General features: G+C 35.9%; 3 protein-coding genes across 5 annotated transcripts in view; 1 reads left to right on the top strand and 2 right to left on the bottom strand.

Annotated features, from left to right (window-relative positions):
• Positions 1 to 10,729, bottom strand: part of LOC110466366 (NAD-dependent protein deacetylase sirtuin-2-like) — a 33,988-nt gene extending 23,259 nt beyond the window's left edge. The window contains exons 1-3 of one of the 2 annotated variants that reach the window (XM_021522810.1): positions 10,437 to 10,729; positions 6,795 to 6,860; positions 13 to 59 (exon numbers count right to left, since the gene is read on the bottom strand). In XM_021522810.1, coding sequence (XP_021378485.1) covers positions 13 to 59; positions 6,795 to 6,860; positions 10,437 to 10,458 — 135 coding nt within the window. In that variant the 5' untranslated portion in view covers positions 10,459 to 10,729. The remainder of the gene's footprint in view (positions 1 to 12; positions 60 to 6,794; positions 6,861 to 10,436) is intronic. The other variant, XM_021522812.1, reaches the window with a different exon arrangement.
• Positions 10,730 to 14,538: 3,809 nt separating this feature from the next.
• Positions 14,539 to 27,775, bottom strand: LOC110466350 (NAD-dependent protein deacetylase sirtuin-2-like). 2 transcript variants are annotated; one of them, XM_021522793.1, is made up of 16 exons: positions 27,598 to 27,775; positions 27,324 to 27,356; positions 26,976 to 27,032; positions 25,837 to 25,853; positions 24,465 to 24,624; positions 24,055 to 24,161; positions 22,674 to 22,730; positions 22,440 to 22,508; positions 21,677 to 21,800; positions 21,196 to 21,261; positions 20,510 to 20,565; positions 19,454 to 19,530; positions 18,538 to 18,592; positions 18,247 to 18,314; positions 16,282 to 16,348; positions 14,539 to 15,593 (listed from the first exon to the last, which is right to left on the bottom strand). In XM_021522793.1, the coding sequence occupies exons 1-16, from the start codon at positions 27,617 to 27,619 to the stop codon at positions 15,378 to 15,380; spliced, it is 1,251 nt and encodes a 416-aa protein (XP_021378468.1). In that variant the 5' UTR covers positions 27,620 to 27,775; the 3' UTR covers positions 14,539 to 15,377. The 2 variants fall into 2 exon arrangements, with proteins under 2 accessions (XP_021378468.1, XP_021378469.1); XM_021522794.1 differs by lacking the exon at positions 27,598 to 27,775 and adding an exon at positions 27,516 to 27,593.
• A 10-nt stretch (positions 27,776 to 27,785) lies between these two features.
• LOC110466351 (dnaJ homolog subfamily C member 17-like) overlaps positions 27,786 to 27,935 on the top strand; it is an 11,620-nt gene continuing 11,470 nt past the window's right edge. The window contains exon 1 of the mRNA XM_021522795.1: positions 27,786 to 27,935. This exon is cut by the window's right edge and continues 1 nt beyond it. Within this exon, the coding sequence (XP_021378470.1) occupies positions 27,865 to 27,935 (71 nt within the window). The 5' untranslated portion in view covers positions 27,786 to 27,864.

The raw sequence follows: 27,935 nt of genomic DNA, 5'->3' as shown, positions 1-27,935 counted from the left end.
GTAATGATGTACCTTTTCATCCTCTTCTGGTTTCTTTGTCTCCTCTTCTCTATGTGGTTCTGAAGAAATATACAGTGATATTCTACTATCAAGTATTGATTTTGTTGAGGTGAATATGTGATTATATGGTCCTGACAAAATGATCATTAGTATCCAAGACAAAGTCAAGGTCAATATCACCTTTTTCAGGTCCATTATTGTATTATTGTTTCTAATAGAAGTAATTCCGAGTCAATATCACAAACCGCTGACCTCCACATGATTATGACCCAACCAATGGTGGCAGAGTACAGTAGAAATGGCTTGACCCTAAAAATAAAGGGCATGTCTCGGATAAACATGGATAGCGGATTCATCCTGCACAACACACCTACATATATATATATATTTATAAACTACATTTTGAATAGGTGTTTTTTAGAAGAACATTTTTTTTCTCAAAAAGTGATTTCCCCAGATTTGGGACTTCTGAAAACCATGGTTACCACATCAAAAAACACCAAAATATGCAAAAAATCATGATTTTTAACCCAGAATTTGACCCCCGCAAGTAGAATTGTTTTTCTTAAAACCTGTCTGAAATTAAATATCGCCTACTCGGTAACAGAAATACTCACGTTTTAGCATAGGTCATTCCGGTGGATTTTTCACAATATTTACACATGTGCTGAGTACAAAAATAGACTACATGAAAAGCTAGCTTTTGTTGTGTAGACACAGATTTGTAAATGCCCAAAATTGTAGTCTCAAACCAAATTCGATTTTTTTTTTTGAAAAATTATGAAGCCCACATAGTCCACTTCATCATGTATATGCCAATTTTAGTGCTGATTTTTTTTTTAAATTTTGATACATGTTATATTACAGGGGTTATTCATTGTATAAAAATATCACCCATGGCCACCGTACGCTACTGTACTCTGCTACCTTATACATCCCTTTTTTTCCCCAAAAATTCAATCAAAACCTTTTAAATGTCTGGAAAATGACACAATGAACAAAAAGATGTATCCGTTTCCTTTCTCACTTTAAAAGTGACCGAGTAATATGAATTCTCCTGCTAGGTGATTTTTTACCAATTCTGCTCTCAAACTACCAACAAAGGGAGGTAATCTGAAAAATTAAAACTTGAATAACTTTGTAGTTTTCAGGAATAATTTTTTTTTTGGGGTAAAATATGATGCTTTAAGATCATGTGCATGTGAAAAACAAAACAGAACAGTGATACAAGGATGTTTCTGTCTTGTGTGATGACGTCATAGTTACTGTGATGTCATCATAACTATGACGTCATCAATGGGCATATGTGACATCATCAAGGCTCACTGATATCAAAATGAATACCAGGAAACCCATCACAACAACAAACTAGAAACAGACACACTTCCCGTAACCGATGAACAGCACAAAACTGTCAGATATTCTGAAACATCAGACAAATGACACCATAGCAACCGTTGTTTACTTTCCTCGCCTAGAATTGACAGTGACCCCAGACATTGGTCATTTTACATATTTCACTAGAAAAAAAAGTTTTCTTCAGCTGTAATTATGGAAATAAAATTTATTGACATTATTGACTTTGTTAATTTAATCTGTAAGCTGAATCAAGTGGAAAAAAACATATAAAATAGTGTAATTAGAATGAAAACAGATATTTTACCCATTTTCAATAAATACAACTTTATGTGTTAGTTACCATGGATACCGGGTGCTGAACTAAGTGAAACAGACTGAAATCTGGTCTGAATGCATCAGGAGATAGCCTGTTAATTATTTGTTGTTTGGTATCAACTTTACCAATTACACAATTGACACATATGTGATGAAGTGTGAAGTGCCTGTGAAAAGGGCGAGTTAACCCCTCTTTATACATTCACAGGTAATAGGCTAGTGACCTATATATTGACCTTTATATGTAACTTTTTAAACGTTTTGAGTAGTTTTAAGCAATAATGAATGAAAGTGAAGCTGAATAAAGCATAAAAAGGCTTTTTTTCAGAAAAAATCAATGTCTGTGTGTATAAGGTGGCAGAGTACAGTAGAAATGGCTTGACCCTAAAAATAAAGGGCATCTCTCGGATAAACATGGATAGCGGATTCATCCTGCACAACACACCTACATATATATATATATTTATAAACTACATGTTTAATAGGTGTTTTTTAGAAGAACATTTTTTTTTTCAAAAAGCAATTTCCCCAGATTTGGGACTTCTGAAAACCATGGTTACCATATCAAAAAACACCAAAATATGCAAAAAATCATGATTTTTAACCCAGAATTTGACCCCCGCAAGTAGAATTGTTTTTCTTAAAACCTGTCTGAAATTAAATATCGCCTACTCGGTAACAGAAATACTCACGTTTTAGCATAGGTCATTCCGGTGGATTTTTCACAATATTTACACATGTGCTGAGTACAAAAATAGACTACATGAAAAGCTAGCTTTTGTTGTGTAGACACAGATTTGTAAATGCCCAAAATTGTAGTCTCAAACCAAAGTCGATTTTTTTTTGGAAAAATTATGAAGCCCACATAGTCCACTTCATCATGTATATGCCAATTTTAGTGCTGATTTTTTTTTTAAATTTTGATATATGTTACATTACAGGGGTTATTCATTGTATAAAAATATCACCCATGGCCACCGTACGCTACTGTGCTCTGCTACCAATGACGAGGTAGAAATGTGTGTCATATAACATAATCAGTTACACGTATGTACCTAGGTTAGCATATCATAACCAGTGACACGTATGTACCTAGGTTAGCATATCATAACCAGTTACATGTATGTACCTAGGTTAGCATATCATAACCAGTTACACGTATGTACCTAGGTTAGCATATCATAACCAGTTACACGTATTTACCTAGGTTAGCATATCATAACCAGTTACACATATTTACCTAGGTTAGCATATCATGACCAGTTGTTATAAAGTGCTATGAAAATCATCAAATACATTTCTAATATTTCTAATACATGTATGTGCTATGACCTTCATTTTATCATGAATTTGTAGCAAAGGAATTTTCAGTTAAAATGTTTATACCATGAGGTAGACAATGTATAAAAAGTTCCTTTTTTTTTTTAGAAACTCAAACTGACTCCCTGATTGATTCAAATATCATCACCAGATCATGATTTGGTCATGTTTTAATACAATACGTAAATATGTAAACAAGAAATTTACACAATTGATTTTGAAACATTTTGTCATAACATGCTGATCAGGTATAAAGAATGGAGGATTTAAAACAACAGTATAATTATTAATTTTTATTATGAATACGAGATTATCAGCACAAATCAGTTTAAAGATAAAACAAAATTTCCAAATAACAGGCTACATGTATGTCTGAATTTGTTTAGCTTTAACTCGCAAAGTCTACATTTTCATTACCGTTATACATTTTATTGTACAGTATTTGAGATATCAAATTAATTTCTACTATACATATAGTGCAGCTTACAAACTAGGGGTGTTTTTTTGTAAATACAGTATTCACCCTCAGGTTATGGCAATTATTACTGAAATAAAATGACATTTCAAAGTCAAATATATTAAGATTAAAATTAGTGTTAGTTCTAACAACAAGAAAATACACTCGGTAGTGATATGTCATGTGGTAAAATCTTTTATAGTGAAACGTTGATATAATGCCCTGCACTTATTGCCTCTATATCATCAAGTGCTGCTCTCATTTATTGCATTCCTAACAGTTGGACCCATCGGACTAGAGATGTTCATTTATGAAATGGGGGCAGACCTAGTGATTTTATGTTGTCTTCTGACAAGCCTTACTATAGATTTACAAGGCCTGATTAATATTAATTTGCAGGTTTTACCCCTAAAATATTACATAGAAAAATAGACAAATCTGTTTGTCTGTATAAACAAATGAGCCCAAGGTGTTTTTTCTTTCTGCCTAACATTTCTTTAGTATGTATCACTCAAAACACATTGTTCGACTGAATTGTTAAAACTCTGTACAATGCCAACAAGTTGTGAGGCCAGCTGATGGCACTATAAAGAGGCTTACTGCTATTGAAAAACAGGGGGAACACAGTGGCCGAGTGGTTAAGGCGTCTGACTGTCTGTGATCACTAGCCCTCCGACACTGGGTCCTGAGACATACATGGGACAGTTGCCAGGTACTAGCCATTGGTCGGTGGGTTTTTTCCAGTAACTCTGGTTTTCCTCCACCACCAAAACCTGGCACGTCCTTAAATGACCATAACTGTTAATAGGACGTAAAACACAAACAAACCAAATTAAACTTTTCAAAAACAGATTCTCCTCCAGTATGGCAATATAATGGCAATATAGTCTACATTAATAATAATAATGATAATATACAACATTCAATATAGCGCCCTACCTAGCTAGAATAAGCTACTTTAAGCGCTTTACAGAACATAGATATACAATTTATACAACCAATACATATAGCATACATTAATCAATACAATTTTGAGGAATTGGCAGAGCTGCCTATCAGACGCTAACTACTAGTCCAATGCCACCTTGCTAATATCTCCCAATGTGTGTATCATGTGTGCTGGATATGTATTGTGTTTGTAATGGGATGGTGTTTCGAACAGTATCGTTTATAGTGCCACCTCACTTGAATGCTACAGCACAAATGCCGCAACATCTACCCCAGAACATTTTATACTCCACCTGGGTTGTTCAAGTTGTGTGGGCAGGAGAAAAACATGTTCTCTGAATATTCCATGCATACGACGACTTCAGGGATCGAACCCCTGCTGCCTGCGTGGAAGGCCGGGGTGTTAACCACTCGACCAATCCACTCATTAAATATATCTGTCTGAATCATGGCCAGGAAACAGTAAATACAGTATATCTATTGGTGATGGAGGTATTAATGCTTTTTGGGTTACCAAACAGAAGGAGCAATACAAATGTTTGTAGCCTGCGTACCAAAGCCACTCAATGAGCTGTATCAGTGTGCTAACTGTTAGAAGTTAAGTGCACCTTTATAATATAGTCCCTAGAACCATGACGAAATTTGGCCTCAATTGCATTCAAAGTTTACATGTCAGTACTATTGAAATCAGTTCAGCACAGGGGATGTGCTGAACAATCAGCATAGGCTTATTGGATATGAGTCAGGCAACATATGTTAGAGTTTTCTTCAATCTGTTTAAATCACTTTTGAGGTAAGTAGGCCTGTGCAGTCCTCTGTAGCAGCCATTGCCTACTGACTTCTGAAGTAAACTTACTCTATAGCCTTCAGTCTGTCTACAGAGGTGTCGTTAAGTACATCAACTCATTCACCCCTACAGACACATTTGAACTTTTCCAATTCAAAGGTTGGAATAGTTCATTAGGAAATCTCATGGGTGAAGGAGTTAATACAGAGGGGATTTGAGGCTTTTAGTCTATTTTATGTACATTGAAACACAGGACCTTGAGCTTTGAGTCCTATTTTATTTACATTGAAACACAGGACCTTGAGCTTTGAGTCCTATTTTATGTACATTGAAACACAGGACCTAGAGCTTTGAGTCCTATTTTATGTACATTGAAAACACAGGACCTAGAACTTTGAGTCCTATTTTATTTACATTGAAACACAGGACCTTGAGCTTTGAGTCCTATTTTATGTACATTGAAACACAGGACCTAGAGCTTTGAGTCCTATTTTACATACATTGAGATACAAAACCTACAACTTTGGATCATAACTTGGGTACCATAATTGATGTACAAAAAGTACCATATTTATTCTGCAATAACCCCACAGAGCCAACACAAAATTCCTGACTTAATGTAGGTGGTGGGCATATTACAATATAGACTAGTACCATTTGTTGGTACATGTATTTCTACCCGATTGCAAATATATATGGTTAGATTTATTACCAGACATGGGCTTATTGCCAGATAACTATGGTAAGTTTATAACTGGAGTGCCTTTACAAGCGCATAATGCCATATTTGACATAATACGGATGCCAGGCACTGGTAAAAGATGAGTGGGATGACTTCATTTTGCAGTTTTGTCTCAATAACATTACTTGCATTTTTTTTTACCATATTTCCGCTGCAACAGAGACATGAAGGTCTCTTTGTTCCACTCCAGAATTTAATCATTTCCCATTTCATTCTGCTAGATTGCATAAGTCACAGTATCAACAGATAATGTTCCATGATAGTTTTCTTTTTGTTAAATGCTTACACTTGTGACAGTGCTATTTTGGCAGCAGAAGTTAACCATCTAACAAAAACAACTTCTAGAAAAATAGTAAAATCTGCAGAGCTGGCAACCTTAATACAGGATATATGGTATTTACTACAATTCAGTCCTTCCTAAGATATGACTGGAAGATGCAGTTACTGGGGAACATCTCAAACTTAGCATTCTGAAAGTTCAAGATTTTTTTCAATTGAAGGCTTTTCAACTTGTACTATCAGCTTTAAGCTGGTTTAGAGTGTATGAGTACAAATTTAGCAAAAAAGGATGTCAGTTATAAAAGTGAAAATAATCCAAACCACCTACAGTGTATTACTGGCATTAGCACTATGACAAACATGTATTGTGAGATAGCCAATGGTGTTAGATGATGGTTTAGATAAAGGCAATCAAACTTTCATCCTCGATATCCAGGGGGTTACGCTGTGTAGAGAGCGTAGGTGAGCGTAACCGCTGGATATCAAGGATGTTAAACGTTTAAAATTAACAAAAGATTAGAAGAAACCAGGATGAACTGAAGTTTAACAATGATGGTCACACCATGCAAGCAGAACTCTTCACATACCAAGGCTTTCAAACTCTATTGTGTTCACCGCACCAAATGAGATCCGTTTTGTTTCTTTATCCACATCTGTAATATAATCAAACTTTGGCATGCAGCATTCAAAAAAAAATAAAAAAAATTGGCCAATAACTCTAAATGTACATGCATGCTGTTTAACTGGATCCATTCCAGATATCAACTATAGAGGTATACCTTGATACTCTCTAGAAATATACCTGGTTACTCACTAGAGATATACCTGGGTACTCTCTAGAGGTATATCTGGGTACTCTCTAGAGGTATATCTGGGTACTCTCTAGAGGTATATCTGGGTACTCTCTAGAGGTATATCTGGGTACTCTCTAGAGGTATATCTGGGTACTCTCTAGAGGTATATCTGGGTACTCTCTAGAGGTATATCTGGGTACTCTCTAGAGGTATATCTGGGTACTCTCTAGAGGTATATCTGGGTACTCTCTAGAGGTATATCTGGGTACTCTCTAGAGGTATATCTGGGTACTCTCTAGAGGTATATCTGGGTACTCTCTAGAGGTATATCTGGGTACTCTCTAGAGGTATATCTGGGTACTCTCTAGAGGTATATCTGGGTACTCTCTAGAGGTATATCTGGGTACTCTCTAGAGGTATATCTGGGTACTCTCTAGAGGTATATCTGGGTACTCTCTAAAGATATATTTGAGTACCCTCTAAAATGCAGCTGGATACCCCCCCAAAAAAAGAACACTTTGGTATCCTCTAGAAATTCACCTAGGTACTTTCCAGAGATACACCTGGGTTCCCTCGGGAGACTCACCTAGGTACTCTCCAGAGATACACCTGGATACCCTCTGGAGACTTACCTAGGTACTCTGCAGAAATACACCTGGGTACCCTCTGGAGACTTACCTAGGTACTCTCCAGAGATAAACCTGTGTTCCCTCTGGAGACTCAGTTAGGTACTCTCCAGAGATAAAAATGGGTACCCTCTGGAGACTTACCTAGGTACTCTCCAGAGATACACCTGGGTACCCTCTGGAGACTTACCTGGGTACTCTCCAGAGATACATATGGGTACCCTCTGGAGACTTACCTGGATACCCTCTGTAGACTTATCTAGGTGTTCTCCAGAGATACATCTGGATACCCTCTGGAGACTTATCTAGGTATTCTCAAGAGATACACCTGGGTACCCTCTGGACACTTACCTGGATACCCTCTGGTGACTCACCTAGGTACTTTCCAGAGATACACCTGGATACCCTCTGGAAACTTACCTAGACCTAGGTTCTCTCAAAAGATTTACCCGGGGACCCTCTGGAGACTTACCTAGGTACTCTCCAGAGATACACATGGATACCCTCTGGAGACTTATCTAGGCACTCTCCAGAGATACACCTTGATACCCTCTGGAGACTTACCTAGGTACTCTCAGGAGATACACCTGGATACCCTCTGGAGACTCACATGGGTACTCTTCAGAGATACACTCGGGTACCCTCTGGAGACTTACCTGGATACCCTCTGAAGACTTACCTGAATACCCTCAGGAGACTCACCTAGGTACTTTCCAGATATACACCTGGATACACTCTGGAGACTTACCTAGGTACTCTCCAGAGATACACCTGGGTACCCTCTGGAGACCTACCTAGGTACTCTCCAGAGATACACCTGGATACCCTCTGGATATTTATCTAGGCACTCTCAAGAGATACACCTTGATACTCTCTGGAGACTTACCTAGGTACTCTCCAGAGATACATATGGGTACCCTCTGGAGACTTACCTGGATACCCTCTGTAGACTTATCTAGGTATTCTCCAGAGATACACCTGGATACACTCTGGAGACTTATCTAGGCACTCTCCACAGATACACCTGGGTTCCCTCTGGAGACTTACCTAGGTACTCTCAAGAGATACATATGGGTACCCTCTGGAGACTTACCTGGATACCCTCTGTAGACTTATCTAGGTATTCTCAAGAGATACACCTGGATACCCTCTGGAGACTCAACTGGGTACTCTCCAGAGATACACCTGGGTACTCTCTAGAGGTATATCTGGGTACTCTCTAAAGATATATTTGAGTACCCTCTAGAGATGCATCTGGATACCCCCCAAGAAAAAGAACACTTGGGTACTCACCTAGGTACTTTCCAGAGATACACCTGGGTTCCCTCTGGAGACTCACCTAGCTACTCTCCAGAGATACACCTGGATATTCTCCTCAAATATGCCTTAGTTACTTCTAGAGACACATCTATGTAATCTCCAAAGATATACCAATGTACTCTCCCAAGATAAACCTGTGTTCCCTCTGGAGACTCAGTTAGGTACTCTCCAGAGATACACCTGGGTACCCTCTGGACACTCACCTAGGTACTCTCCAGAGATACACCTGGGTACCCTCTGGAGACTTACCTAGGTACTCTCCAGAGATACACCTGGATACCCTCTGGAGACTTATCTAGGCACTCTCCAGAGATACACCTTGATACCCTCGGGAGACTTACCTAGGTACTCTTAATGAATACACCTGGATACCCTCTGGAGACTCACCTGGGTACTCTCCAGAGATACACCTGGATACACTCCTGATATATGCCTTAGTTACTTCTAGAGATACACCTAGTTAGATTTCATGGTGGTTACACCCCAGAGATACACTTAGGTACCCTTTAGAGATACACCTGGATTATCTCCAGATATATACCAAGGAAATCTCCAGAGATACATCAAGGTACTCAACAAAGATACACCCGGATTCTATCCAGATAAATATCAAGGTAATCTCCAGATATGCACCTGGATACTCAACAAGGATACAGCCCTTATAGCCCTCCGTCCCAGCATGTTTTTGACAAAATATCATGACTCTAGGTATTTATTTATTTAGAAAAAACTGTTAAGATTTTAACACAGTTCATTCATTTGAACAAACTTGGTAGCCCTTCACCCTAGCATGCTACAGTTGAAATATCACGACCCTTGGCATAAGGCAGGTGAACGACCTAGATAAAAATAAAAATAATATGAAGTTGGCAATTGTTTTCCAACAAATATTGTGCAGTGGATTTGGTACCCAATAGAGCCAGACTATTTTTTTCAATGTCACTGAAGCATAAAATGCAGGTCAAAGTCAGCATGCACCTGACACGCATTCAAAACACGAAAAAACGTTCAACCAAAAGTTGTTTGTAATAACCAATAGATATGGCGATTTTCAATAACGTAAGTGAAGTACAAAATTTAGATTTTTTATATAGGATAGTGAAAGTAGATTCGAAGTGCATTCAACCATAACATACAAAGATGTTACCCAAATGCAGAATTATTACCCATATGCGCCGTTGTGCCCAACCTGGTCAATGTCTTAGGTGTCTTGCTTATAGACTGACTTTAGTAAGCTACATTTTGTAAATAGTCTGCTGAAAAAAATCTGAATTAAGATCTTGTAATCACTGCCACTGCTGCTGTACACAAAAAGCTAGGCGTGAACATAAATCATATATCTTTAGTAAGCTACATTTTGTAAATAGTCTGCTGAAATAAATCTGAATTAGGATCTTGTAATCACTTGTGCTGTACACAAAAAGCTAGGCGTGAACATAAATCATATATAAGTTTTGTATGTCCTTCTTCCTGGTTTTAATATATTTACCATCTTTCGAATTAGACGCCATTCCGTTATTACACCGTACACTGTACCGACCTGGTCTATCTGTCAAGTAACACAAATTTATGACAGGTAATTCAGCTTCAGGTCCACCGGTGACACAAGATGACAATCGGTTCTGGTCCGTGGCAAAATAGAGAATTACTTTGATCTCCAAGTTTAGATCAATGACATCATCAGAGTATTAATAGGTCACCGAAAATAACAATACACCCTACTTGCAAAACACTCGATAACAACACAGGGCAGCATAACTACTTGACAGCTTTTCAGATCAGCGTCGCGTACACGCTTAGCGCTTCTTTAGTGGCTCATAGTATGTATTCAACGCAAGAATAAAAAGCGCAATGCTTCGTAGTTGACTGGACCACTGAGGACAAGATACGTGTTCGGGCCTGTTCTGATAGAATAATCACGTAGGCAGAAGGGCTTACATTGATACTCGTTAGAATACCACTTACTGCTGAATAATGGTGTGTTATTGATGATATTATGTAATGTGAGGTAATAGTAGTTAACCATTTAATCACGGAATTATATTAGAAAGTCTGTGATTAAATTAAGCTGGCTCCAGGTAGTAACAGTTTTCTCAAATCAACCATGCTGAAGGATCATATCCGCAAGTCGCTGGTTTTCTCCGGGTAATCCGGCTTTCCCCCCCCACCAAAAATTACCATGGCTGTTAATAGGATGTAAAACCCGAACAAACCAAACCAAACAAAATTAATGAAGCAATAGATGCCTACATATTTTGTGGCAACTTACCGTCCGCGGTAGTAGGTGTCATCTTCGGAATTCGAGTTGCGCTAGCCTAAGGCGTTCTACAGGATTACATTTAGAAGGTCAGCGTTTTGGTAGCTGCAGCCATGTCTAAGTCTTGTCAAGTGAACATTAGACTCATGAACGCAGAGACCCAAGATTTCCCAAATATTTTATTTGCACTTAGACACACATAAATTGTACGTACCGTCACTGTACCCAAATCGGGACACCTTTTAGATAAATATCAATGTACCAATTACTATCAGTTCCAAAAATGTTTGTTAATTTTTCATAATAGAAAAAAACCGCGAAATACCGGCGTTACTGTACCCTGAAAGGGACACTTCCGGTATTTTGGTTCTGATTAAATTTCTTCTCCAAACTAGCATTAGTTTTGTTCAAATAAATAGCGTCGCACGGCGCGTAGATCAGGAACGTCTTGTTTTGGTATTTATTCGTACCTTTAAATGGTCCATGTAACGATAATCGGCAGCCAATAAAGCTTAATACAGTTTAATTGTCATGAAAAGTATTATCAAATGAAAACTGTTTACATAAAAAGTACTTCTTTGCATTGAATGACAGTTTCTCGGACCGTTTTCCCACAAGTGTCCCGATTTGGGTACAGGGACGCAGAGACGTAATATATACGTCTCTGAGTGACGGTAACCATATGTCGAGTATAATATATATATACAATATAGTTTCAATACATGACAAGTTAACATCATGTGATCATTACCACGGACCCGTGTCATTACATAATACATGTCGTTGACTTTTTATCCATTTTCCTGTTTCTACTGAAAGTTTATATTTGAAGTTCTAACTTTGCAATTAATTTTCCTATCTGTTTCATTTAATCATGCAAATATATTCTTCCAAACCAAAACGATATTTGATATATCGTCCTTTGGATGAGATGTCAATTTAATTAAACCATTACTGAATAAACTGGTCATATAATAGTAGTTTATACAACTAAAGGTAGGTAATATCAGGCAAACAGTCTTGTTAATGCATCCAAACATAATTTGGACATACACTTTCCATGGTATGTTTAACATAATTCAATCATTTAAAACTCAATTTGTCCATTTCATGTAATGAGTACATCAATTTGTTCATACGACTAGACAATTTATTTTCAATACCGAAATCGAATCATTCTTAATTTGACACCAAATACAAATAGGGTATGTCCGTTTTTTCATATACCAGAAAATTAGAAGTGTTTCTATATAGACCAAGAATTCGTTTACGGAATTGTAGGTGTATTTTTTTCAAATACACTTGCATCCGTGTAGCTCCATATTTGTGATGAGTATAGCATAATAGGATCAACTAGTAAGACAAAAAAAATGAATTGTAAATTTAGGGATAGCCAAGGAATTATATGAGGTCATGCTACCTATTTAGCCCGTGGGATAACGTAATATTTTTTATCGGTTTTCGGCAGATACAGTGCTTTTTGGTCCTACTCAGCTAACTACTTTTCCACCATTACAGAACTTAAAAAAAAAGTGATTTGTGATTTTGAAAGGCAAGAGTTCATTTTTTCATAACAACGACATGATGCCGATACCATAAGAAACTGTTTATTCAGTGTGAAAATTTTGCAGATTAATTTAGCTAGAAGCCGGTATGCCTATCAAAGACTTTCTGGATGTCAAAAGAAGAGGCCTGTTAGGCCCGTATCGCTCACTTGTAATTCATTTTCAAAAAGATCAGGCCAGATTTATTTCAAAGGTTTAATATCATTACTCTACACATTATGATTAATTAAGAATCTTTGTTGGAAGATTTTGAATTATTTTACTGATGGTTGTTACTTTGCAAAAAATGGACGAGGGGGTTCGTCCAGATCCTACACTACAATCCAAATGACCATAGGCCTCCTTTGTTATTCGTTGGTTTAACATGGAAAATTTCTGCGCCACCTTAACCGGGATACGCGAATGCGACCTTGCTATTAACTACAGTTTGCGGATACTATCGCTATCAAATAATGACCTGTATAAGAGATCTGGCTTGAACCTATAGGGAGATATATCGCGACCGGCGTATAGACATCTTGTGAAACAATACTGGTCCTTCAAGGTCGGAGGCCCTCGGCGTTACAGAAGGCAGTTTCTGTACGAAACAGTTGTAGTCGTTCTGATTAACTTCACTTCTTTGCTTCACCAAATGTGTGGGAACTGATCTGGCTTGGTCCTCCATTGGGTCTTATTTGCTTTTCTGTTATTGATACTCTTATTGATAGCGATTCCAACAAGACAAACGTCAACGGTCCGCGAATATAAACTCAGGGACCTGAGAAATTGTTACAGCTCGTGTATATAATCATTGGGGGAGTCATTTTTACCGAAAGTCGATCTAAACCCCTAAAACATGTAAAATTACTCTGAACACCTTAGTTTAGGTCTAAATATAGCTGTAACGAATTATCAGGTCCCTGTGCTTATAACATGTACTTTCTCCAGTTGGTTCCTGACCATTCTTTCAGTTTAACAAGTTTATTTTTTTCATTGGATACAAAATGTACCTCTTGACCATTCCTAAGAACGATGAGAAATATAGCTGCTTGCTTTTGGTTGGTTGGTTAACGGGTTTCGAGCCTACACGACGAAACCCATAAGGGCGGATTCATGTAGGCTCGAAACCCGTTAACCAACCAACCAAAAGCAAGCAGCTATATTTCTCATCGTTCTTTGGAATGGTCAAGAGGTACATTTTGTATCCATTGAAAAAAATAAACTTGTAGCTGCTTGCTTTTCACAAGCTCTTTTAAACCGGCGCAGTATACTACAACAACAGACCCATAGGACATGTATTGTTCATCTGTTTGATCTAATGCAAACTTTAGACCAAAGTGGCTATCTCAGATTTTGTGTGGACCCCAAGTAAATAATTCAGATGACGGTAAGGACAATGGCAGGAACATGCGTACGATGTTAGGTGGAATCATAATTGTAAATAAATCATTGCAGGCAGTTGTAACAACATCAATGCTAAGCTTTTATTTGTCAACATACAGTATATGAACTTATCAAACATTGCGTTAAAACAAAAAAGAATGGTATCACAGTTTACAATACAATAAAAGTAAAATACAAGATATCTAGATACACACACATTGGCTTTGTTATCATATGCCTGGAATTACCAGGGGCCGCGGTGGCCAAGTGGTTAAGGCGTCTAACATTCCGCTACCACTAGCCCTCCACCGCTGGGTCACGGGTTCGAGACCTATGTGGGGCAGTCGCCAGGTATTGGCCGTCGGTCGGTGGTTTTTCTCCGGGAACTCCAGCTTTCCTCCACCACCAAAACCTGGCACGTCCTTAAATGACCGTAGCTGTTAATAGGACGTAAAACGCAAACAAACCAAACCAAACTAAAGCCTGGAATTACTGTGTGCCCCCTTTTTTTTTCACAGAAGACAATAATTGTTATTGTGCCTAGAGTTAAATCATGTGCCTGTTTTTCACAGTAGACTTTAATATCACGTCTAGAATCGGTGTCTCAATGGTTTTAAATTAGACTTTGGTATCATGTGTCTAGAAGTGATGCCTACCACTGTTTGTTTTACAGAAAATTTGGTGTCATCTGTTTTTTTGATAGGTGCATGTCCCTGAAGAAAACAATGGTATTATGTGTCTAGATTTGGTGTGACTGTGGTCTTTTTTTACATAAAACCATGATATGGTGAATCCTGAATTGGTATGATGATACCTGTGTTTGTGAAGAAAACAAATGGTAGAATTTGTTTGTGTCCCATTTTTTTAAGAGAAGTTTTGAATCCAGGTGTCTAGAATTGGCATGTGTTCCTGTTTTATAAATAAGGCTTAGGTATTATGTGTCAAGAAATGGTGTGTGTTCCTGTTTTATAAATAAGACTTAGGTATTATGTGTCAAGAAATGGTGTGTGTTCCTGTTTTATAAATTAGACTTAGTTATTATGTGTCAAGAATTGATGTGTGTTCCTGTTTTATAAATTAGACTTAGGTATTATGTGTCAAGAAATGGTGTGTGTTCCTGTTTTATAAATAAGGCTTAGGTATTATGTGTCAAGAATTGATGTGTGTTCCTGTTTTATAAATTGCACTTTGGTATAACATGTCAAGAATTGGAGTGTGTTCCTGTTTTACAAATTAGACTCTGGTATTATGTGTCAAGAATTGGTATGTTTCCCTGTTTTTCAGACGATTTTGGTATAGTAGGCCTAGAATTAGTGTGTACTGCTGTTTTTCCAAGGTTCCCAGATCTCTTTTCTGTGCCCTTTCCTTTCCGAACTCTGACATTTTTGGTTTTTGATTTCAGCAGTGACATCTCCTTATCAATCTTTGCATGCTCTTTCTGGACAATCATGGTGAGTTCGTCCTGATAACAAAAATATCAATTTATGAAATTTGATTCATACTTTAATTTTAATCCAAGAAAAAAAAAAATTGTTATTCAGATGATATTTAAGAAATAAATTCACAAGTTTGATTTCATGTGTTTAAACTGCACAAGACAAGTTACAGTTTACCTTTATTACCAGGTATCTACAACTATGACGGGGAAATCAGCAAAACTGACATATGCTCCCCGACTAAACTCATGGTTTGGGGGTATATGCCAAATTAAAGTGCTTGACAATAAACATTTGTTCAGATTCCAGGAAAGAACATACTGCAGAAGTAAGTCTATTTATAGCCAGCTAGTAACTACAAATATGTCACCTATTTTACCCCAAAATCAGTAGAGATGTTCCTCTTCTAAAGGAACAATATCCATCTAAGTTTGGTTTAAAGCTGATGTACAAACATTATCCCAAAAGTTGTCTATTTATAGCCAATGTGTCATTAACCTTCAACCCCCAAATCAGTACGCATCTTTCTCTTTCCTTGGGTAATCATTCAAATAAATTTATTGCAATGATAAATTGTGTTTAAGTTATTATCTATTGTCTGGAAATCACCTGTTTCGGACACACGGTGACATGACAAAGACCGACCATGCAAGAACTATATGTCCCTGAAACTTGGGGGAAGGAGGAAAATAGAGAGTTACTGTATATTTTTACCTTCCAGCCCAGTTTTTCGGCAAGTGTGAAACAACCATCATTACATGTTCCTTGCCAAAACACATCTCTACAACAAAAGCAATTAATTACACATAGATCTACATCACGAACAATTAATTACACATCTCTACAACACAAACAATTTATTGAGTACCGTATAATAGGGTTATTTTCGCGAGCTTAAATTTTCGCAATTTTGACCCAAAATAAGAAAATTCAATTTACACAGATAATAATTTTGCAATCTTAACATGTGAAAGAAAAGAAAAAAATCTTGAAAAAAAATGTCTCAGTATTGTAGCAAAGAAACAGAACATTCAGCTTATAAAGTGTCAAATAGTCAAATGACTTAAATTTCCAAACAAAATCCCCAACAAAATTATTAGATGTGTGATACAATCTATTTTCAAACATCTTGTTCAACTCTTGATGTTCATAAATCTTAACAACCAACATTATGGTTATGATGTTTATTATTGTGGCTCATTTTTGCGCTTGTTATATCATTCTGCGGATCATATTTTAGTGACTACGTTATTGACCCGTGAAATCGAAAAACACCCCATCCCTATGATACTATCCTGCTTTAAAGCACAGGGGCATGGATCGCTTTACTTGTAATATCAAAAAATAGGGGTCCCCTATACCTGTGCTTTAAAGTAATCCTTTGAATGATTTAACTCATTCACCCCATGAAGACACATTTGAACTCTTCCAATTCTATTCCAAGTTGGAAAACTGTTCATCATGGAACTTCAGGGGTGAATGAGTTAAGTACCATCTAAGAAACAAGAGGTCCAAAGGTCATGTATCACTCACAGGGGCATGGATCGCTTTACTTGTAATATTAAAAAATAGGGGTCTGCTATACTATCACTCACAAAGTTATTTAAGCTATCATGGCAAAATTACTCTAATTTAATGTAATACATTCAATGTATTGCATTTACAGTGTACATGTTTTTCCCCATTTTGGCTGCTCTCAGCACCAACAAGGATCATATCCTTCTTTTCACCTTTGTTTCCCTGGTCCTGAGAATGCTTTGGCATAAATATGATCAACTGGTCAAGAAGAGTCAGAATTTAAAAACAAAAACATCAAAATTACACCCATTTGGGTTTTGACCCATCCTCCTCACACCCCTTTATGGAAGCTTAACCTTTTTAATGCAACAATTTATTCAAAAGTCCAAAGCAATTGTGAAGCAACCTCTAGTTGCATGATTATGTTTGTCTCTTCATGCCTAGCAATTGTATATAGTTATGGGGAGGGGTTCTCTTCCGTTCCATTTGATGACCCAGGGATAAGACCCTGGGTTGGGGCGGAACTCTGATGCTGATCATGTTAGTGTGGGTGCATTCATCCCTTCATGTCAACTATGTGAGTATATGGTTATAGAGTGGGGAACATGATTGAGAGTGAAGCTATACAAATATCCCTTTATTTGGGACCTATCCCTTAAGGAAAGTATGACAGAATATTAAAAAACAATTATGATTACAATCTGTGCAACCCTTAAGGAAGAATAGAATTTTGAAGCAACAATGTTCTAAATTTCTATTTTAAGGCACTGTCTCTCCAACTCCTTGGAGAAGAGGGAAAGCAACCTCTGTCAATGCAATATTGAGTAGTCTTGCCCTAAGGATGCTCAACACCGAATTTGGTTTAAATTTTCCTTTATTTGTACTGAATACCTTACTACAACAGTTGTATCTACTGGGAGGCCAAACACCCTGTTTTACAATGCTGAGTCCACTTGGCGCCACATTTCTACAGACCACATTTCTACAGACCAAATTTAATCAAAATGTCTCCAGCAGTTTTGGACTTGTAGTGTTTTAATGGAAAAATTAACAATGGCAAGATAAGGGACAATGGATGCTTTGGACCAGGTGAGCAAAATATTACATCCCAGGTATTAAGCAAAATCGTAGCCCAACAGGTAATTAAATTCTTTCACTTACCTGTAGTTGTTTTTGTCATCAAATTTGAAACCTCCACCAAAGAAAATGAAGGAGAACATATCCCCACCCTAGAAAAAAATGTCATAGTTTTAACTGTCCTGTACAAGGGGAATACTGTGTTACATTCATCAAACTACTGTCTTAGTGTATAACACAATAACGAAATGTTCAGATCTTATTCACTCTTTTAAATCTACATTGTCAATTTATTTAAATATATTGAATAATTACTCATTGATAATCTTGAGGATAAGAATACTCATTGAAGAAAAAAAGGTAGCAATGGCTTACTTCAGTTCCTGTTTTCTCCAAGTTGATATAAAACCTTGGTGTGTTTGCTGGAACCCTGTCAACCAGAGGCAAATACTATACATATAATTCATGTTTTGTAATTTTAGAAACAAATAAAGAAAGGAAGCTTAAAGATCTGTTTGAATTTAAAAGCATTAGGCCTAGTAACTGAAAAGACAATTATAGCATATAATACGTAGTTAAAATACCTGTTACAAATGTATTGATAATATACAGATCAAATACAAGAAAGGCTGGACACCTTGGCCTGTATTCATGAAACCATTCTGACACTCAATCATGGATTCTGTTCTCACACTCAATCATGGATTCTGTTCTCACACTCAATCATGGATTCTGTTCTCACACTTAATCATGGATTCTGTTCTCACACTCAATCATGGATTCTGTTCTCACACTTAATCATGGTCTCTGTTCTCACACTTATTCATGGATTCTGTTCTCACACTCAATCATGGATTCTGTTCTCACACTCAATCATGGTTTCTGTTCTCGCACTCAATCATGGCTTCTGTTCTCCCACTTATTCATGGATTCTGTTCTCTCACTCAATCATGGATTCTGTTCTCACACTCAATCATGGATTCTGTGCTCCAACCAGCTTTCTAATGTTATCGTACTCACTTAGATCATGTCAAACGATCAAAACCTAAATTGCAAATGTTGAGAACAGTATTCCGCTTTAAGTCCCTTCAAATGTTTTCCAAATCAATGACAAAGCAAGAATTTTTTAATAATTTATATCTTGAACAAGAAATTTGGCTTGAGCACAAAATCCATGCTTGAGCATGAGAACGTTTTTATGAATACTGGCCCTGATAAACAATTAAACAATAAAATATGACCAGTTTTATCATCATAGTGGCTGGAGGGAGACTTATAAATGCTTACTTACCTATAACTTAGTGAAGCAAATGGCTGAACCACGAGAGACGTACCCATAATTACCAACAAGTCACACTTCCCAAAGTCCTGTAATGTCACATACATAATTACCATTAAGTCACACTTCCCAAAGTCCTGTAATGTCACATACATAATTACCAGCAAGTCACACTTCCCAAAGTCCTGTAATGTCACATACATTATTACCAACAAGTCACACTTCCCTCCCAAAGTCCCGTAATGTCACATACATAATTACCAACAAGTCACACTTCCCTCCCAAAGTCCTAGAATGTCACATACATAATTACCAACAAGTCACACTTCCCATGAAGTCACAAGAAGTCCTATACATTTACATATATATCATTATAACTGTAAGCCAAAATGCTCTCCCTCTATCCATCTACATGTATGTATGNGTTATGACTGATAAGTCAACCGACTTAAAGTAATAAAGAACTTGATGTGCCCTGGCTGTTGTTCAGAGAACTAAAAAATAGCAAAAGTTTGTAGGATCAATCATTTCTAATATACATACACATCTACATACTGATGGTGGTAAAATCTACCAGGTTTCAAAGAAATCATATGAAACTGGGAAACTAATTTTGTCTGGACAAATTAATATGCTACTCCTGAATTGGTCCTGAGCAACCTGACAAGCCTTGACAATGGCTTAATCTCCCCCTCCCACCCAGGCAAGAAATCTTTAGTAGTTTCATATTGCATTGACTAGAACACAAAAACAAAAACTCTTGTGTATAGCCAAAAGAATTGACAATTAGTTGCTACTGGTGGCATTAATCTCCAGCACAATCATAGATATCACCTTATCATGGTTACTATGAAGTTTGAATGCTGTATGGGCAAGAAATCAAAATTAAAATCATACATCCTTGATTTCTTTTTAGCATTTTACAGTAACAGTGCCATTTTGCGACTTTACAGAACCTGTTTAATGATTAATAAGCAGTGTTTAAGAACCAGTGATCATGACAAAACATAATCACACAACTTCAGAACTCTTTTAGGTTCTAGACATAGACATAATGAATGGAATTACCTCTTCAACACAATCTGCAAATCTTTTAGGTAGCGTGTCACCAAAAAACACAATGTCTGAAAATAATAAACAGCAGTAATGAAAACTTGTTTTCCCTGATTATTTTAATTATGTCTCTATGATTCTAATTAATCGGATGTTATCACATTAGCAAACATAGTCATGAGATGACAAAATAAGATGATCTGATTAACAAGGAAGGAGATACTAGTACAAAGTAATATACCTCTGTTGCACTAAAATGATCCCAGTCCACTATCATGACCTTGTGGTGCTGAAATGACTCTGCTGCACTGACATGACCTTGTTGTACTAATATGATCCTGTGGTGTAACTGAAATGACCTTGGTGTACTCATATGACCCTGTGGTGTACTCATATGACCCTGTAGTGTACTGAAATGACCTTGGTGTACTGATATGACCTTGTGGTATACTGAAATGACCTTGGTGTACTGATATAACCTTGTGGTGTACTGAAATGACCTTGGTGTACTGATATGATCCTGCAGTGTACTGATATGACCCTGTAGTGTACTGATATGACCTTGTGGTGCACTGAAATGACCTTGGTGTACTCAGATGACCATGGTGTACTTGCATAAACCTTGTAGCAGTTACTGACCTCTAATGCAATACTAATACATGTAGTATATGACACATATATATCTTAATGAAAGTACTGACCTGGTTTGATGATGCCAGTGCATTCTTGGATATCACACATAGGTATCTCTCCAGCTAACACTTTATCTATAATACAGTATCATCTGGTATTGAAGTTATCAACAAATGTAAACAAGCAATATCGGAATCAAAAATGTAATTCGAAAATAAATATATCAATCCAAACTAACAGAAACAAATATGTTGATTAATCATTGCACTGGGTGTTGGCTATCTTTTAAGCTGACTAAATCTGAATGCAATATAAAATCTGTGATTTTTCATAACTCTTCTAATTTACAAATAATCTTCATGAAATTGAAGTAATTTCCAGGACACTGTAATCAACATGGTAATTAAAGGCATAATTTTAAAACTATTATTTGAAATATTTGATCAAGAAAGATTCCAATAATTGATTATACATATTTTGACAATTCAAGTCCTTGCCCCATCAAATCAAAGACAACTGTTCAAGACTAAATCAGTCTAAGTATCATACCTTCCATGAACCCCTTGCTGTATTCCTTTTTGCAAACAAGACAATGAGCTGTAAGAAAACTCCCATGAGCCTCTACTAACTTTTCTGGATCCAATCCTGCCTGATTTTCAAGCGTGTCAATGTTCTGAAATCATCAAATTAGTCTCATCTAAAGTAGTCACCCATTGTTTCGCAGACACATGTGAATACAATCCAGTAACAGCGAGGGAAATAATTGAACAATCCAGTCAAACCTCCCAGTGAGGGAAAATGATTACAATCCAGTAATCCCCTCCAGTGAGGGATATATATTCAAAGTAGTCAATTTATTTTCCTAAAAATCTAAAAAATAAATAACAAAAGTATATCTGAGTACAGTTATAAAAACAACGTCACCATTCTTGCTCACTTATTCCTGTCAATTGTGACCAAATCATTAAACATCCTTCAGGCTATGACCTATAAACTTACCTGTGTATAGTGTTGCAACAGTAGATTGAACTTACCTGTGTATAGTGTTGCAACAGATGACTGAACTTACCTGTGTATAGTGTTGCAACAGATGATTGAACTTACCTGTGTATAGTGTTGTAACAGTAGATTAAACTTACCTGTGTAGTGTTTTAACAGTAGATTAAACTTACCTGTGTATAGTGTTTTAACAGTAGATTGAAATTACCTGTGTATAGTGTTGCAACAGTAGATTGAACTTACCTGTGTTTAGTGTTGTAACAGTAAATTGAACTTACCTGTGTATAGTGTCGTAACAATAGATTGAACTTACCTGTGTATAGTGTCGTAACAGTAGGCCTTTGCTGTGTAACATCTTAATAAAGTAGTGGCAAGGTGTTGGCTGAAAATTCACAATAACAATTTTTTCATATTTTCATTTGAAATAAATTCATCAACCAACATATTTCAAAATAAGAATTTAGCATGCAGTTTAAGTGATCAATATGAAGTTATTCTTGTTATTGTTATTTCATGAACTGTTTTCTGAACATTTTTCCAGCATTACCTTGAATATACCAGGCCATAACTCTTTGGCTAGGGAAAAGAATGGCTCTGGATTTTTCTGCAAAAATAAATATAAACGCACATATACAAGAAATCTTTTTGATCTTAATGTGGTAATTTTTGAGACAATGGTTTTATAACATGAAATCTCTATGACCTTCTTGTGGTAATTTTTGAGACAATGGTTTTATTCAGTCTTTGCGTATTGCAGAGTTATCTTCTCTTGAGAGCAGGTATTGATTGTTATATCATTTGTTTGTGAGAGAAATGTCATCAATTTTTGAGAAAAGACGTAATTTTCTCACACAAACAAATGACGTAACAGTCAATACCTGCTCACAAGAGAAGATGACTCTGCAATACGCAAAGACGGAATATCAGTCAAGTACTTGAATGACATATTCTTAATTGATTTGATTTGTTTCCATAGCCATGACCTCTTAAGGTCATTGGAGTGTATTGATAAACGGAAATAGGAAGTACATCCCTAGTTGAAAATCCAATGAAGGGAGACAGTATCACAATTTCCGGTTATTATAAAGTTTAATATTAAACTGATGAATATTATATGTTTATTATTGACAAAACAGTGTGTTCTCTCAATATTAAAGTATTTCAAAGCAAACCAGGCATTAATTCAGGTTGGTTTTTTTTATCAATGAGTCACAGGTGTCCATTTTTCTGTACTTCAGGAAACCGGCTACCTATTTCACTACTGTGAAGTTTTTCAAGACAGATAACTCTTACATGCAATTACTATGTGTATATGGTTTTATTAAAAAATGTCAATTTTTAATCGTTTATAGATAATTAATTTTACACAATTTCAGCATTTATTAAATTGATATACATTAATGCAATACTAATCTATGGCAGTATTATTTTTATTGACATTATTTTGCAAACAATTGTGTCTTTCATTTTTTTTTCAAAATTCATTCCTTTTTACATAAATTTCCATGTAAAATCCTTAAAATTCTGACAACCTATATTTTTTTTGTGGCAGAAAATTTTCTTTACTTCAAAGCAATATAACTACAAAATTTGAAGAAATTCTACTGAGAAATGGTGACACAATCCTATTACCTTAATGTAACTTACTTTCAGTAAAAGTAATATCATAGGTTTTCACCCATTCTCATTCTCCCAGAAGCTTGCAGCAATGCCCACAAGAACACATCACATAATCTCAGATCCTGAGCATATAAAATGTAAAAGTTTCGTTCAAACTTAAACTTAACTTTCTGCCTCATCCATACTACAGCTTAGTTTAAACAATATTTTATTCAATAATCAACAATATTACAAATACAACTATAAATATTGGATGGGAAAACAAGCTTGGAGCTTATATTAATCCATACTACAGCTTGATTACTAACCTGGAAGTATTCAAGGTCAAACATAGCCTCCGGGTAAGGAAGGTCATATTTCTCTAGATTATCATACAACCCAGTCACCGGTGATCTGAAGTCAGGGATGCCTGCCGCTGTAATATTAAATATTTATCCAGTACACAAAATCAGAAATGTATCCTTCTCATAACATTTTAATTAAAGATTTGTTATCTAATTGGCAGACATTAAGTGATATGTACAATGCTGTGTGTTGATTTTTTTTTTAATAGTCAAAATAACTGCTAGCAAAACATTCAAAGCAAAGATCACTCAACAAATACTAGCGGTCTGCTCTACATTGTGATTAAATAGGCTTATTTTAATATCATTTTTATATCGAAATATATGACTAAACATACTGTATGTGTGAATGCGCACAGATTATAACTACTTACATGTAGAAATTCCAGCCCCTGACATGGTGATGATATTTTTACACTTCCCATCCTTGATGAAGTTGACTATACCATCTATGTCTAGTGTGTCCAGCAGCTGTACTGGGGGAGGCCCTACATCTAGTCTCTTCTTTACCTCGTATAACAGGCTATCTGGACCCTGTAGATGGCCAGAAATTAAAAAAGAATGCAGAATTGAATAATATAAACTTGTAAAACAGATCTAACATACGATATTCCACACCACAGGGACATGTCACATGCTATAAAAAGGGAGATATGTGTGGGCTTCACAGTATATAGGTCTCTCCAATAAACAGACTGTCTTCAGGAAACATAAATAGCTCTGTCTTAAGACAAGTTGCTTACAAAGACTATCCATGTGACTAGTTTTTAATTAAGAGATACATTTAGATAAAAAAATCAATTCATTTTAGAATTGAGCTTCATACAATGCTGAAGTTATACTGAATGTGCTTCATACAACACTGCAGTTATACTGAATGTGCTTCATACAACAATGCAATGTTGAAGTTATACTGAATGTGTTTCATACAACACTGAAGTTATACTAAATGTGCTTCATACAACACTGAAATTATACTGAATGGGTTTCATACAACACTGAAATTATACTGAATGAGTTCATACAACACTGATGTTATACTGAATGTGCTTCATACAACACTGAAATTATACTGAATGGGTTTCATACAACACTGAAATTATACTGAATGTGTTTCATACAACACTGAAGTTATACTAAATGTGCTTCATACAACACTGAAATTATACTGAATGTGCTTCATACAACACTGAAATTATACTGAATGTGTTTCATACAACACTGAAATTATACTGAATGTGCTTCATACAACAGTGAAATTATACTGAATGTGTTCATACAACACTGAAGTTATACTGAATGTGCTTCATACAACACTGAAGTTATACTGAATTTGCTTCATTCAACACTGAAGTTATACTGAATGTGCTTCATACGACACTTAAGTTATACTGAATGTGCTTCATGCAACAATGATGTTATACTGAATGTGCTTCATACAACACTGAAATCATACTGAATGTGTTTCATACAACACTGAAGTTATACTGAATGTGCTTCATACAACACTGAAGTTATACTGAATTTGCTTCATTCAACACTGAAGTTATACTGAATGTGCTTCATACGACACTTAAGTTATACTGAATGTGCTTCATGCAACAATGATGTTATACTGAATGTGCTTCATACAAAATTTAAGTTATACTGAATGTGTTTCGTACAACAGATAGCTGAAAGTATACTTTATATATGTTTTTGTTTCCGATACAACAGAATACTTCTCATTCTAAATCATTTCCTGACCTTCATCTCTTCTGATTCTGAAATATATAAAAATTGGTACATTTGTCTGTGTATATAAACTTTTTATAGATCCGTTCACATTACCCGGTAGTAGTGATACTGTAACATTGGCTGCTAAAACACATTATGATCTGATCATAACTGATAATTGAATCATATTTGATTTGGTAGATTCTACACTTGTGAATAATGTGTTGTTCCCAAATAATCATGTTATAATTATAGTATAGGTTGTAACCTTTTATTATTTTTAATATGCTTTGCACATGTATACTGTATACCAGGAAATTTTCACTGCAGCTTAACATTCACCGTATTTGCCTTCTGCAATGAGGGTGAATTTATCATGACAGCAAATATTGGTACATAATATACAGTAAATAGTAATTACAAGTGAATGGCGTAATTAATGCTGGAATAATGTAGATTTTACCGGTGAAGGGTGAATATTTAATTGGGTGAAAGTTTCCCGGTATGCAATAGTAAACTCTTAAGAAAACTTATATAATTTAGTTCAAGAAAATACAAACATTTTAGAAAAAGAAAAAAGAAAAAAAATGGAGAATTGTTGAAATGAATCAAATGATCAGCATTAATCAGGAACTGTCGACGATTTCCTCAAACAATAAAGTATTTTCTCACTGATGGAAAGTGTTGAGGCTCATGATTGTGATCAGCATAGTGGGTCAACCAATGACTGCTATACAACTGATGGTTGGTTAAGTTATACATGTATCATGAAATTATTTTCATTTGCATACTTAAATAGGATTTAATAGAATATCGTACTTCAACTCAAGATCATTCCAGAATTCATCCAAGTTTTTCTCAAAGTCAAGTACGTTACGATATGATATAACCTCTTGTGGGAGACTATTCCATATATCAATTATTCTTTGAGTAAAGTAATGTTTTCTAATATTTAAATGACAACGTTGTCAAATATACTTGATATACTTGATTGGTGTTATTAACACTGATCAAGAATGCAAGGTGATCATCTAATAAATAGTTTGTGTAAACAAAAATATATATAGAATACATATAACATAATGTGATCACACATTACAAATATATTTAACCTGAATGTTCACAATAACCCAGCTACTTATATATTTACAATTAAAATTGACAGCTACCTGGTTCAATGGCCGACACATCACCAAACACAATCTGTTTTGTTTTCTTATCAAAATCTGCAAAAGAAAAGTTTTCAAATGCTAACTTATTTATTAAAGCAAAGCATCTTCAACATACAAGTATATGTACGTTTAAAAACATGGCTCGGAAGATATTATCATAAATAAAGCTATAAAATTCGCACTGAAGATTGAATCACACATTTCTATTACAAAGTGACCTTTTAGGTAAAGCTAAATGACAGCATCATGAGCATGTATCACTGAACAAAAATTAAATGTTTCGTTAGCTACAAAATCCTGCAAATTGATATGGCAATAGATAAATGATCTATACATTATACATACACCATTTCATTTCTGCATCTGTTGATCCACACTCTAAAAACAGAAATATAGAAGGTTAGTGAACAGATATATTTGAATCAATAAAGTATACAAAATTCAGTATCCATGGGCAGTCTTTGTCAAGAATCAAGAAAAATTCCAGATACAAGATCTTATTTATTTAAATATCACTGAAAACTGTCAAAATTGTACCATATTGTGGTAGCGTGACGTTAGGCTAGTGGCCTACTGTAGAGATGAAACTAGAAACCATTTCCACCCCATATCATTTTACCGTCAATCTGTTTCGAAGCCATTTTATATATGTGGTGTTCTCTCCTTCCCCGTCACTTAAACACAAACTCTGCTCTGGGTAAGTTAACTCCAGATAACATCACACACAACTCAAAAAGTCATTATTTGACACGTGCGCGTTGTTGACAACGTAACGCAGTTATAATTCATCATCCCTGGCACGTTTTAGTCGACGTTAATCATACGCTTGAATTGCGCCCGGTGGGAAGTAGTTGTATACCGTTAGTCACACAAAACAAAGTTTACAATGACAGCACCTTCATTAGATGTCACCAAGTTAGACTTATATGCTATTCTTGCTGTGGATGAAAATGCAAC

Source organism: Mizuhopecten yessoensis, unplaced genomic scaffold, assembly GCF_002113885.1.
Source record: "Mizuhopecten yessoensis strain PY_sf001 unplaced genomic scaffold, ASM211388v2 scaffold11131, whole genome shotgun sequence".
Lineage (NCBI taxonomy): Eukaryota > Metazoa > Mollusca > Bivalvia > Pectinida > Pectinidae > Mizuhopecten > Mizuhopecten yessoensis.
This window is presented reverse-complemented; position numbering and strand designations above follow the sequence as displayed.

Bases quoted from the DNA above. Each gene is read 5' to 3' on its own strand.
- LOC110466350 (XM_021522793.1), bottom strand. From the start codon at position 27,619: ATGGCTTCGAAACAGATTGACG. The intron at 22,731-24,054 runs GTTAGTAATCAA...TTATTTTTGCAG, and splicing joins TTGACCTTGAATACTTCCAG to AAAAATCCAGAGCCATTCTT. The intron at 15,594-16,281 runs GTAAAAATATAC...TTTTGTTATCAG, and splicing joins CCGAAAAACTGGGCTGGAAG to GACGAACTCACCATGATTGT.